General features: G+C 36.5%; 5 protein-coding genes and 1 pseudogene across 5 annotated transcripts; 3 read left to right on the top strand and 3 right to left on the bottom strand.

Moving 5' to 3' along the window:
- Positions 1-342: 342 nt before the first annotated feature.
- On the bottom strand, positions 343-2745 carry LOC106446228 (glycosyltransferase BC10-like). Its single transcript, XM_013887931.3, has 2 exons — positions 1994-2745; positions 343-1086 (listed from the first exon to the last, which is right to left on the bottom strand). The coding sequence occupies exons 1-2, from the start codon at positions 2552-2554 to the stop codon at positions 427-429; spliced, it is 1221 nt and encodes a 406-aa protein (XP_013743385.2). The 5' UTR covers positions 2555-2745; the 3' UTR covers positions 343-426.
- Positions 2746-3392: 647 nt separating this feature from the next.
- On the top strand, positions 3393-4222 carry LOC106368245. The gene is made up of 3 exons (XM_013808158.3): positions 3393-3572; positions 3738-3931; positions 4019-4222. Exons 1-3 carry the CDS (start codon positions 3423-3425, stop codon positions 4059-4061), a joined length of 387 nt encoding a protein of 128 aa, XP_013663612.2. The 5' UTR covers positions 3393-3422; the 3' UTR covers positions 4062-4222.
- A 15-nt stretch (positions 4223-4237) lies between these two features.
- On the bottom strand, positions 4238-5461 carry LOC106368244 (40S ribosomal protein S7-3-like). The gene is made up of 4 exons (XM_048746400.1): positions 5338-5461; positions 4981-5140; positions 4785-4908; positions 4238-4709 (listed from the first exon to the last, which is right to left on the bottom strand). The coding sequence occupies exons 2-4, from the start codon at positions 5127-5129 to the stop codon at positions 4410-4412; spliced, it is 573 nt and encodes a 190-aa protein (XP_048602357.1). The 5' UTR covers positions 5130-5140; positions 5338-5461; the 3' UTR covers positions 4238-4409.
- Positions 5462-5618: 157 nt separating this feature from the next.
- Positions 5619-7673, bottom strand: LOC106446224 (caffeoylshikimate esterase-like). The gene is made up of 9 exons (XM_013887928.3): positions 7565-7673; positions 7260-7444; positions 7085-7114; positions 6867-6993; positions 6647-6793; positions 6448-6578; positions 6236-6373; positions 6057-6155; positions 5619-5960 (listed from the first exon to the last, which is right to left on the bottom strand). The coding sequence occupies exons 1-9, from the start codon at positions 7644-7646 to the stop codon at positions 5715-5717; spliced, it is 1185 nt and encodes a 394-aa protein (XP_013743382.2). The 5' UTR covers positions 7647-7673; the 3' UTR covers positions 5619-5714.
- Positions 7674-7907: 234 nt separating this feature from the next.
- LOC125581763 lies at positions 7908-9478 on the top strand (annotated as a pseudogene).
- A 464-nt stretch (positions 9479-9942) lies between these two features.
- On the top strand, positions 9943-12089 carry LOC125581282. The gene is made up of 4 exons (XM_048746399.1): positions 9943-10585; positions 10671-11047; positions 11343-11492; positions 11598-12089. The coding sequence occupies exons 1-4, from the start codon at positions 10039-10041 to the stop codon at positions 11736-11738; spliced, it is 1215 nt and encodes a 404-aa protein (XP_048602356.1). The 5' UTR covers positions 9943-10038; the 3' UTR covers positions 11739-12089.
- Position 12090: the final 1 nt, after the last annotated feature.

Genomic DNA, 12090 nt, shown 5'->3' with positions numbered 1-12090 from the left:
TTCAAGTATATAAATTATTTTTAAGAAACTATAAATAACCAATTACTTAATCCAGCTAGTAATATTCAAATTAATTGAAGTTTATGTATAAAAACTACAACAATTTCCAAAAACACTTTAAGATATCTAAATTATCAAATTATCTTAAGCTATGTAAAAATTTTACAATATTCAACTTACAATATTTTAAAATATTAATTTAGATTTTAGTTCGATTTGGATAATACCTTTATATCCAAAAACCACAATTTTTAACTCTTAGATCCCATTAAAATATTCTTTTAACTGTTCGATTTTTGGATTTTATCAGCTAATTTTGGGGTTCACTGGAAACACATATGGTTTAGGCGAACCATCGGTTTATTGAACGGTTAAATTTGGTATAATATTTACTACCTAAAAAAAAACTCACAAACATTTAAGTAATCATGGACCAGACCCAAGAACTAGAGGGTAGATTCTTAACAAAGGTTCTAAAGTATCTTCCGTGAACTTCCTCGCAAATAAAAAACATTTCGAAGTTGTAGTATTCTCCCCATCACGGCCATAATAAGCACACTCCTCTGTAAACCTGATACGGTTAAGAAACTCATCGGTGATATCAGGCCAAATAAACCGGCCAGGATGTGGACCGACTCTCGACCAGTCCACCCAAGTCAAGGTCCGGTTTGCACTCATTTCTCCATGGAACATGTGAATGAGAGTCGGGATGTAATGCTCGTCCATGTAACAAGGCGGTTTGCAGTGCTGGTCGAATATTTTGTAATAAAAAGTGTCTGCGAGTATATGAAGAGCAAGCTCACGGGTTGTACTAAACCATTGTGATCCTTTACGCCAATGTGTAACGTTGATCTGTGGATACATTTTGGGGTTGTAACGGCCCCGACCGGACTTTCTTGGATCGTCGAATGAGCCGATGAAGCTGAGATTTGTGCCGGTTAAGTAATCATAAATGGTTGTGAAGTCAAAGAGTGGGATGCAAGAATCTGACAAGAGGACGAATCTTTGGTTTGATTCGTCGAGGAGAGCGTTGGCTAAGAGTCTTTTCTCTGCGTCTACCATTGATGATGTTCCCCAGTACACCGGCTGTTTCACAATGGTTCACGAATGTAAGTAACGTTATCGTTGCTTTACTATTACAAAGTTAACATAACAAACAAAATGTTCTCGAGTTTAATGTTTATAGGGTTATTGAATCTAGTTTTGTTGTTACTTTAAGTTTTTACTTAAGAATTTATGAGAAAACATGGTTTATTATACATTCATTTAATATTTCCCAACAAAATCACTCGGTGCGTTCTGTGACAAATTCTAACAGGATGCAAATATGTTCAACACAATATTACATTAATTCCTTTAGAATTAAGCGACAAAGAGTTAGCATAGCCTTGGTTCTCTCAATAATGGAGAAGTTAAGGAAAAAATCTTTTTTTGTCAACATCATAAATTATTTGACAGAAATAACATCATAAATTACTTTATTATAGTTTTAACTTGTGGGACAGAACATTCAGAACTTCAGACTATACAACAGTGCGTTTTTTTTTTTTTTTGCAAATCACAAGCTTCTTAAGATGGAAATTTTTAGAAGTTCTTTTTTTTTGTGGATTAGTAGTAGTAATATACACGTTAAAAGCTTCAATTCATACAAATTTTATATTTTGTTCTATATATAGTAAGAAATGTAATGTTGAGTATATACTTGTTAAAACTACTTTTCTTATAAGATGATCTATGTTATTATCTTATTAACATGATTAAAAATGTAAATATGTTAGAATAATATCAAGTGGGTTCACGGACAATTATGCAAGGGTTGCAAATCAAGATCAATACACGTGCCACGTGAAAAAACCAACCTGTCAGCCACATTAATAGATGTATACAATTTGGTAATGTAAGACATCTAGATGTACTAATCATACATATGGTAAGTGCATGAAAGTAATTAAGCAAAGAAGAAGAGGTAAAATAGCTGTTAATTATTAATTACCTGGCTTGGGATTCTTCTTGAGTAGAAGACAGAAGTTTCAGGGTAAGAATCTTGAAAAGATGGATTAGTATGAACATATATGGAATAAAACCCTTCATGTCCTTTAAAGAACTTGTCCCACAAAGCAGCCAAAGGGAGTGCGCCGCCACTCATGAACATGAAAGCCACTTTCACAACCATCTTCTCATCATTATTATGCATCCTTCCAAACCATGATGATGAGGATGGTGAGGATGATGGTGATGATAATGAAGAGACCTTGGTAAAGAGTTCTTGATCACTCATGTCGTGTTGAAGCTCTTGTGTTTGTAACTCTTGTTTGATCTCCATCATTGTTGAGTGGTGGAATAGCACTGTCGACCATAAGGGTTGTTCTGTCTTCGGCGTGGACATGTGGAAGGCTTTTAGTTGTAGATAAAGGAAGACACCAATTAAGAAACCCGTGACAAAGAAGAGTGAGCGTAATACATGTCTACCACTTTGAAAGAGAATCAACCTCAAGGGTTTTGAGATCATCAAGTGTTCTTCTCCCTTCTTGATCTTTTGATCAATAATTCCCATGGTGCAGAGAGAGAGAGAAGAGAGGGAGAGAGAGGTGGGTTGTGATTGTTAAGGATTTTTCAACAGTTATATTATAAATGCGTTATTACAAGTTGTAATAAGAATAACAAAGGTATTTGGAGTGTATTAGACAAAGTCAAAAAAATTGACAGGGTAGGCTATGGAATGAAGACTTGATCTGATGACTTTTCTAATATAACGATTGTTTTTTTTTATGTATGAACAAGACATACATAACGATCATGTGTGTTTGTAGGAAGCTTCTTAGGTTTTAGATCTTGACATTCTTACGTTTTGACGAAATCTTATCTTGCCCCATAGGACGGAGTAAAATGTACAAGAGATTGTAGTCCAAGTAAAGGTGGTTTTAAAAAATATAAGGGCGATTATTAATACATCAAATATCTTAATCAAGCATGCATGATAGTTACACCTCTACTGGTGATTCCAAGGACTAATTAATTTCGCTTTAGTCAAGTCACAAGTAATTAAATAAAGACCAAGCTGGAGAATTCTACTTGTATCGGCACGATCAGTGATACAACAACTAGTATTTTCGCTAATGTAATCAATCTTGAAACCATTAGTTAATTATATCAAAGTTTGACAAGAACATATGTTTAGTGATTTGTGTTAGTATTACAACTCTGTCACGATCATTATTTTAAATTAGTTGGTGTGTTTTGACCCCAAAAAAAGCTTCATTATTATATTTTGGGTGTAGTTGATAATTCCAGAAAACGTTGGGTTTATTTGTACTAATTCAAAACATACAGGTAATTAGTTAAAACATATAAAAGACTTGAGGGGTATAAACGCCGGTACGGCGTCGTTTTTAACATTCTAAAAATTTATCGAAGAACCAGCGATGGACGACGACGGAGAAACCATGACGGCGACAACGAGCAAGAGAGAGGCAGAGGAGAATCGAAAAGAAGCATTGTTAGCGTCAACACAGTCTCTTCAACCTAATTTCAACCGATCCAACGTCTCCCAGAAACAGATATCCAAATTACAGGTCCGATTCTCAAAGCCTCCGCATCAGTTACGAAATTTATGAAATTAATACGGTTCGGTTTTGATTTTTGAAATTAAGCATCGGTTTATTGGTTTAGTTTGCGGTTTGGTTAAACCGAATCACTTCATATGTTATGTGTAGTCATTTGGTTAAATGTTATAACAGGAGCTACACAAGAGACGTATGAAGATAAAAGCCAATTCAAAGAAACCTAAAGCTAAGCTAAGCATGAAGAGTAGAGCAGTGGAAGATGGCGGAAGCTCTAAGATATTGAAAGAGTCAACAACTTCTTCTTCTTCTACTACTACCTTAGAACAGCAGCCAGCAGCACCAATGAAGCCACAGAAGCTGTATTGGGGGTAACAACCTCTCTCTCTCTCTCTCTCTCTTTGTACTAAGAGCTTTAACGAGACACTACACTTATGCAATGTTTTGTTTTGTAACAGGCTTGATACTAAGGAACGGTGGGAAAGGAAAGCCAACATGTAATCTCATTCGTTGAATCCATTTCTCGTTATTAGTTAATTACTTAGTCCATTGTACAAGTTATTACAAGAGCAAGACTAACAAGTTCAATGTATGAAGCGACGTGGTTTCTTTTTGTTAATTTCAAGATCTGGAGGTAAAAGCAATGACTCAGTTTTGATAAAGAATTGTTGTCGGAATTTGAGCTTGAAACACTGAAGCTTATAGGTCTCAAAATTGAAAAGTACATAAACTAGTCTTTTGTAATATGAATAAGGAACCAAAACAGAGTTTACTTCATCCTAAACACCACAAAACAGAATCAAAAGCTCTCGCTCTCCTCTATCCTGATGTGATTCTTCACCATCAACTTCAAGCTTCAACAGGGTACTCGAAAGTGACATCCTTTCCAGTAAGTTTACGGTACACACCCATCATAGACTCGAGCTTGTACTCTGTGTTGTTCCTCTCCTTGGCCTCCAAATACACCTTCATGATCTTGGAACCATCAAGACGGTAACGAGTACGTTTCCCAACGATCTCAGCAGGGTAAGCGACATCCTCGAGCATTGCTTCATGCACAGAGGTTAGAGTTCTGTTGCGTGGCCTCTGAACAGCAGCACCCTTCTTTGGTGGACGCATGATCCTTCTTGTCGCAACAAAGATAACATCCTGAGCATACAAAAATGTCAAGAGTATTAATAAAGAGACATTGCAATATATACTCATTACGTCAAGTGTTTTTACCTTTCCACTAAACTTCTTCTCAAGCTCTCTAACGAGACGGGGATGAATCTTGCGGAAAGATTTCCTCAATCTGAATGGGACGTAGATCACAATAGCCTTGCGGTTTCCAGCAATGTCCATGTTACTGCACAATAAAGAAAACTAACTTATTCTCCTTGCAACCTAGACGAAAAAAACAAAAATGTAGTAAACATACACAGCTTGGTTGATGTAAAGATCTTTCAACTCGCTCTTCAACTCCTGGTTGGTGTTCTCCAAATCAAACAGAGCCTGAGCAACTTGCTCCTCGCACTCTGTTGGAGAGGCATTCTTGTCCTTCTTGATCTTGTTCTGAGCCGAGAACATCTTCACAGAATCTTCATTTTGTCAAAAAAAAAAAACCCATGGATTATATATAGCTTCTAGACCTCTAATCAACATTTTCAAAAAAAAATAAAAAAATCTTACAATACATTCCCTTCTATAATGACACTGCTTGATAGTCTATTAAACTAAACCATGATAACATTTCCCATAAACACCTAAAGCCCCCATCTTTAGACCAATTACGTACCGTATAGCGAGAAATCTGCAGGAACGAAGAAGAAGAAGAAGAGCTCAAGATTGAAGAACAAAAAGAGAAGTAGCTTGCGGCTTCTCCTTTAGGTTTTAATGTTTGATGTTGATTAGGGTTTCCAAAGGTTGATCATATCTGGGCCGTTAATAGATTCTTATAAGCCTATGGGCCTGGGCCTGGGCCTGGGCCTATTTATTCACAAACTCTTTTCTTTCTATAACATGCAGATTTTATTATTGCAAAATTAAAGCTATGATTCTTTGCTACTGTAGAATGTATTGCATGTAATTTAATATCTTTATTGCTAATTCACTGAAAAAAATACATTTTCACTAGGTAAGTGTAAACAATATAACTGAAGAAATAATCAGAATCTACATAGGAGGAGTAACTAATGATCCCTCAGCTTGCGAGCTATGGTCATCAAGCCACGAGATGATATCAGCCAAGACGCGGAGTATCATCTCGTCTGGTTCGCCTTCAAGCAGAGAGTGAAAAGCGTCTTTATACAAAACTATCTTCTTGTCTGAACTTTTCGCTTTCTGGTAAAGCTCTCTGCTCACTGATGGATCAGTCACTGTATCAGCCTCTCCGTGTAGAATCAGTATTGGTAAAGACACCTTCAAAATATCAAAACCAATAAAACATATTATTATTATTATTATTCTGATTCTGCTTTTTTTCAAAATATCAAAACCAACAAAACACTTTATTACCTTTTCCAACTGTTGCTCAATCTCCTGAGTTGTTCTAAGCATTTCCACAGCGGTCCGTAGCCGCGGTTTGCCGCTGTAACATATGACATTGTATTGCGTCTGCAAAATTTCAAAAAAACAAGAACATTAGTTTCTGTAAAAGAAATTGACTTAAAGCTGTGAATCATGTTTATTATTACCATGTTTCTCTTCCTGACATCTCTAAAAGCTGCTTCTGCTAAATCCTTCTGTGGAACCAGCTTGTGTTTCGGTAGAACGTTAGCTAAACCGATCAGAATCTGTTTTAACACTGGTGGTGGAACCATATCATCTGCAATCTGGAATAGACATAGATAGTTCAATCATGTTTAATGTAATGATGACAATGCAAATTTTTTAAAAAAGTCATTACTTTGCACATAGGTGCTACCAAGACTGCACCGGTCCACGCATCTGGTTGCTTGAAATGTATTTTGAGAGACACGGCTCCACCCATTGACTGTCCAAATAGAAAGCTAGGTAGAGAACTAAACTCTGGATTATCTACAACCCAAAAAAAAAAATCAAACCTTGAGAGTTTACCTTTTCATAATGTGATTGAAAGTTTGTACCTTTTACGTTGGAGTAATGCTCAATGACATCTTCAACAAGAAGATCAAAGCTAGGGATGAATCCGTGCAAGCCTTGAGATAAACCAAACCCTGGATAGTCCATAGCGAAAACTCCATATCCAGACAAAGCTAATCTCCTTGCAATCCCTGCTAGAAATGGATCTAATAAGCAACCAAACATTGAGCTATCTCTGCTTAGAAAGAAGAAACAAAAACATACCTTCGAAGAAGAACGTGCAAGTGTCTCCATAACCATGGCAGAAACAAACCAAAGCTCTGGGGCTAGAAGCTTGAGGAAGCCAGCTTTTGGAGAAGATCTCAACTCCTCTTGAATTCACCTCATAAGACTATACATTAATCAAACATTATTAAAACCCCAAAAAAACAAAGTTACTTCCTTAATCAAGCAATAGAAACCAAACCCTTGTCTTGTTTTACCTCCTTTGTCTTAATTCCATCTCCTGGTGTCTGCAATATAATGAAAAATCAAAACTTTTAATTAAAAAAAAAAACACAAAGCTATTCAGACAAAAGCTGAAGCTGTTTGGTTGGTTGGTTGGTCCAGCGATCGATTTTAGACGGAACCAGATTCGATTTGTTTTTTTTTTTTTACCTTGAAGAGGATATGATCGAGATTAAGCTGAGTATCTTTCAAGGAATCGCGAACGTGACGGCGAGACGGAGCTTCGTCGAGATTAACGTCCTTGAATCGCCGGAGATCGTCGGTGTCTACCTTCGCCGTCGTGGCCATCGATCTCTTCCTTGACCACTCTGTTCTTCTTCCCTTATCTACAAACCCTATGGTAAACAAACAAATAAAAAATTGTTATCTAAATAAATAACCAAGTAACAAAAACATTTTTAACCTTAGGTAAATCTCAAGTTTTTTTAAAATTTAAATGTGGATAATTAATTTACGGATGAAAGTTAGTGGCGGCCAATGGTTATCGTGTAAAGGACTGAAAAGCAAAAGCTTTGCTGATCTCAGAGCCATTAACATCAAATATATAAGAAGAATCGTTAAAAAAGAATGTATTTAGAAGGATAAGGTGACACGAAAGTGAGCAAGGTGATTTCCAAAGAGATCGTGAGGATTACGCAATTATTATTATTTTTATTATTATTATTATTATTATTATTATTGAGTTTATGTGGTTCATGTCTTGTCTTTGTCTTTAGTGATGCTTTCAGCGTGTGAACTAATGCTGTCGGGAGTATTACTACTATTTGAGATTGGATCCAGGAAAGATCCTACGGGGATATGCTGACGGGTCTGTGTTGTTTGATGGACGACAACCGATTAATGCGATGCAACGTGTATACTATAATGCAAATAGTATAATAGAATTCTTTTTTTTTTTTAATTTTCTTACCAAAAATAAACTAATTGGTTTTGTTATATACTACTCTGAAAAAAAGAGGACGATAATACGTGTTCATTGTTTGACCAGTACTGTAATTTTTTATTTTTTTGAAACATACCAGTACTGTATATAAATAAAAAATTGGAAGATAATTTAGTAAGCACAAGGCCAATTATAAATGCATAGAAACCGGAATATTAAGCTGTCCACAAAATATAAATCACACTTACTGACTTACTAGCTACCCTATCTCTCCAAATTTAGAATGATCTTTTTTGTTTTCCTCTAAATCAAATCCGTTTTAAAGTCATAAAGTTTGTAGATTTCGTGAGTGTTAGTGATCTAACTTGATTTGCTTCCTTTTGCTTGGAACCAAATTTCAATTCAGGGCGTTACCTTTGCAACATTCAGCAGAACGCCTTCATGTCTCGGGAGGATCTTGTCGTTTTTCCTAAGCCTCGACGTGTTGGCTTACTCTCCAACAACATCATTCGCCCTCTCAGATTTCACATGAGGTACACACAAAAAGCATCCTCCTTTTTTTTTCTTCTTTCTCAGATTCTCTTCTGATTATAACTAACTTTGTTTTGATTTGTGTGATTCTAAAGGTGGTGCTGAGCTTCTCGACATTATTCGTAGAAAGGTATGACTCTCTATTCAACTTAATGTTAGTCTAGTAGTCAAGTTTGTATTCTTATTACAATCTTTTGGTCTCCCTCCAAACCTTTCCTTAAACTCATTAGTCATGTGGTTTGTTATTATCTCTATCTATACAGGAGGATAGTGGAACAATAGGGCAGTTACTATCATCATCCCCACCACCCTATTTCCCGGTTCACCTCCAAGCAGAGCGGTGAACCCATTAGCTCAAGATGCTCGCTTTCGAGATGAGAAACTCACTCCAGTCTCACCAAACTCTCCTTTCCTTCATCCCAATTCATCATCAACCGGTTTTCCATCTCCATCTTCATCTCGTGGATGCGGCAGAATGAAGTTTGGACTCGCACCACCTGCAGTTAGAGTAGAAGGGTTCGATTGCTTGAGCCGTGACCACCAAAACTCCAGCATCCCTGCCATGGCTTAGTAGACAAGAACATAAAACAAGTGTACATAGAGATTCCGTGATCGTTCTTTCACCAATGCCTAACAGAGGAGTTTGATCACCACTACCATTTTTGAAGCAAATGAATGTGTCAAATCTTTTAGCGTTTTTTTTATACATTCTTCTAATCTTCCAGTCACCGTTACCTAACCTGTTATTCAGGTTAGTACTTTGTATATAAGTATATGTAGTACATATTGGGTGTTTTTTCTGAGTCAGGCGGATCTTTATTCTCATTAATAGGAAGATTATAAGAATGTATAAAGTTTTGTTGGGCGATAACTCTTGTTCGGTTGTAATTTATATAGAGATAATCGATTTAGATTATCTTCTTACTCAGAGAACATCATCATTTTTTTTAGTGTATAGTAATGCATTTGTTAACTTATGGTGGGTTTAAGTTCTCTCACAATGCCTTTGTATATGTACTTTAGTGATTCAACAAATCTGTATATTAATGCCTAATCGTATTGTTCTTGTTCTTAATTCTTATATTATCACGTGTGAAAACAGCTTAAATACAAAAGTATTGTTAAAAATAATATTTTCACATCAACGATACAGATGCAATGCATACACTTTGAAAAAAATTCTCTATTTACATTTTTATATCAAATTTTCTCATCACAATTGCTTATCAAGGAAGAAAAAAAATCAGACAGTTATTTCTCGCGGGAAGACAATTAACCGAACAGACACATCTGTTGGATTAAAAAAATAACTAACTACAACGACCATTAACCGCCATAATATCTCTCCTGTCTACATAAACCTTTCTTTTCGTTTCTTCAATTCTCTCCTCTCACTCTTTGTTCTTCAACTCTCAAGTATCGTACTCTGCTTGAGAGAGTTTTTCTCTTCTCCTTTTTTGGTCTCATCCTAAAGAAGAAAAAGAGAAAGCAATTAGAAGAAGAGGGCAAAACAAAATGGCTGGTGGTGATCCAAAACCAATTGCTCTTCAAGACAACGAAGATGAGGATATTTTCTATGACGCTTACTCTGAAGAATATCTTATGAGCCTCATGTCTAACCCCAATCCTAATCTCATGGACTTACCCTTCAGCAAAAATACTCTTCTTGCCCCTCCTCCAGCGCCAGCCTTGGAGATTAACAGAACCGCGTTGTTGGGAGATCCTTCGGTTTTAAACCCTCATGGGGACACCATCAAAGAGTATCTTAAATCACTTAGAATCGATGATGATTCACTTACTGTGAACACGTCGGATACACTTAGTGATGATATCAACGAATACATCGATTATACTGACCTAGGAGAGATTGGTAATGAAAATGTCGGAGAGAGCGGTATTCTTCAGGCGAATGCTCACGTTTTTGCGGAAAATACTATGAACTTTGAAACCGGTGGTGCATCGGCGATGCCTGTCCCGGTGATTACACCAACACCGACCATCTCTCAAGGACTTTTCTTATGCACCTATTGCAACCTTCTTCGACAACTAGTCCATGCTAATGGTATATATATATATCTCTATCTCTTACATTTTATTGTTACACTGATCTTTATTTGAGTGGTTGTACGTGTTATGTGGTTACACAGGTCAGGAGATGATGAGACTTGATCTCTTTGGAGGGATTGGATACTTCTGCCATGCGGTTATCGAGACTCGACGTTTCGATGGTTCAAACGAACTTCGATACCAAATGAATTTAAAGATGGAGGATGTGAAGAAATTTATTGAAGGTTATTGTGCGGCTAGGGCAGCAGAAGGTTTTGTAATAATGCAAGACACTAATGCTGATTTCTATCAAGCTATGAATGCTTGTACCACAAGCAGCCAGTTACTTATGTCGACGTTGCCACCACGTGTTGATATTCCAATGTCTTTGGCTGTGCCTAATAAATCTCTAAATGTTGCATCTGTGCCCCCTGCTGCGAAAGGAAAGCCAAGGAGACAAACCAATCTCTCTGCACAGGTTCTTTTCTCTAATTTCTCAAACTATAACCATTTATCATCATAGGAGAATTTGTTACTCGAGCCACAAGAATTCGTCTACCATATGGTTAGATATTAGGTTTTATAATATGTTATTTACGCTTTTATTGTATATAGTAATTACTGGTCTGCACGGAAGATAGTGAGTCTGCATGGGTTTGCATGTGGATTAAGATTTAAGAACATGTTTTTTTTTGCCTCATGAACATTAATTTTAGTGATCTCACTGATGTTTGGTTTTGTGGTTGATCTCTATGTGCCGAGGACAAGAACAGAGGAAGCGGACTAGGAGCTTAACAGTGAAAGACATGAGCGAGCTTTGGGATCTTCCCATTGAAGAAGCGGCCAGAAAGTTGAGGATTTGCACCACAGCGGTTAAAAAGATATGCCGGAGGGGAGAGGTATTTCGATGGCCACGCCGGAAGGTAAATATTATCGAACCGGACCAGACCACTATGAAAATCTGCTTTTAGATTTCTTTATTTATCTTACTTTTATTTTTTACTTACTTTTGGTAAACTGATGTGTAGCTTGCAAGTCTGCGGGAGAAAGTCGCGGCACTAAAGATTGTTGTAAGCCAATCAACCGATGTAGGAGTACGGGCTCGAGCTGAAGTGAAGATCGAGAATTTTGAAAAACAGATTGATGCTATCTATAGTAAAGCACGCTAAAACGCTGAAGAGAGTTTTAGATAATCATAGACTACTTGCATTGATTACTACTTCCTTTGGTCATCTTTAAGTATTGTCACCATTACCAGTTGGTTTTGATGGAATGTTTGTACTACAGTTTATGCCTCTTGTCTCGACATGAGATATACATTTGGTTTGTCATCACTTTTCTTTTGAAAACTATACGTTATTGAACGATTTATGTCACTTATCTCTGCATGATATAAACTTGTGTTACCTTCATTCACTCTTTCTTCTTTTTGGAAAGTTATGATATTAAACGAAAAATTATAAATATTTGCAATCACGCTAATATATTAATATTGTCAATTTCATCCAAATTACTTGGAAT

The sequence above is a fragment of the Brassica napus genome, chromosome C2, assembly GCF_020379485.1.
Source record: "Brassica napus cultivar Da-Ae chromosome C2, Da-Ae, whole genome shotgun sequence".
Taxonomy (NCBI): Eukaryota; Viridiplantae; Streptophyta; class Magnoliopsida; order Brassicales; family Brassicaceae; genus Brassica; species Brassica napus.
The sequence above is the reverse complement of the archived record's forward strand: the minus strand, read 5'-3'. Positions and strand labels throughout refer to the sequence as shown.

Excerpts from the sequence above, each read along its gene's own strand:
- LOC106446228 (XM_013887931.3), bottom strand. The coding sequence starts at position 2,554 with ATGGGAATTATTGATCAAAAGATCAAGAAGGGAGAAGAACACTTGATG. Across the intron at positions 1,087-1,993 it reads CAAGAAGAATCCCAAGCCAG|CCGGTGTACTGGGGAACATC; the intron begins GTAATTAATAAT and ends ATTGTGAAACAG.
- LOC106368245 (XM_013808158.3), top strand. The coding sequence starts at position 3,423 with ATGGACGACGACGGAGAAACCATGACGGCGACAACGAGCAAGAGAGAG. Across the intron at positions 3,573-3,737 it reads AACAGATATCCAAATTACAG|GAGCTACACAAGAGACGTAT; the intron begins GTCCGATTCTCA and ends ATGTTATAACAG. Across the intron at positions 3,932-4,018 it reads CCACAGAAGCTGTATTGGGG|GCTTGATACTAAGGAACGGT; the intron begins GTAACAACCTCT and ends GTTTTGTAACAG.
- LOC106368244 (XM_048746400.1), bottom strand. The coding sequence starts at position 5,129 with ATGTTCTCGGCTCAGAACAAGATCAAGAAGGACAAGAATGCCTCTCCA. Across the intron at positions 4,909-4,980 it reads CTTTACATCAACCAAGCTGT|TAACATGGACATTGCTGGAA; the intron begins GTATGTTTACTA and ends TTTATTGTGCAG. Across the intron at positions 4,710-4,784 it reads AGAAGAAGTTTAGTGGAAAG|GATGTTATCTTTGTTGCGAC; the intron begins GTAAAAACACTT and ends TTGTATGCTCAG.
- LOC106446224 (XM_013887928.3), bottom strand. The coding sequence starts at position 7,646 with ATGTTAATGGCTCTGAGATCAGCAAAGCTTTTGCTTTTCAGTCCTTTA. Across the intron at positions 7,115-7,259 it reads TCGATCATATCCTCTTCAAG|ACACCAGGAGATGGAATTAA; the intron begins GTAAAAAAAAAA and ends ATTATATTGCAG. Across the intron at positions 6,156-6,235 it reads ATGTCAGGAAGAGAAACATG|ACGCAATACAATGTCATATG; the intron begins GTAATAATAAAC and ends GAAATTTTGCAG.
- LOC125581282 (XM_048746399.1), top strand. The coding sequence starts at position 10,039 with ATGGCTGGTGGTGATCCAAAACCAATTGCTCTTCAAGACAACGAAGAT. Across the intron at positions 10,586-10,670 it reads ACAACTAGTCCATGCTAATG|GTCAGGAGATGATGAGACTT; the intron begins GTATATATATAT and ends GTGGTTACACAG. Across the intron at positions 11,493-11,597 it reads TTCGATGGCCACGCCGGAAG|CTTGCAAGTCTGCGGGAGAA; the intron begins GTAAATATTATC and ends ACTGATGTGTAG.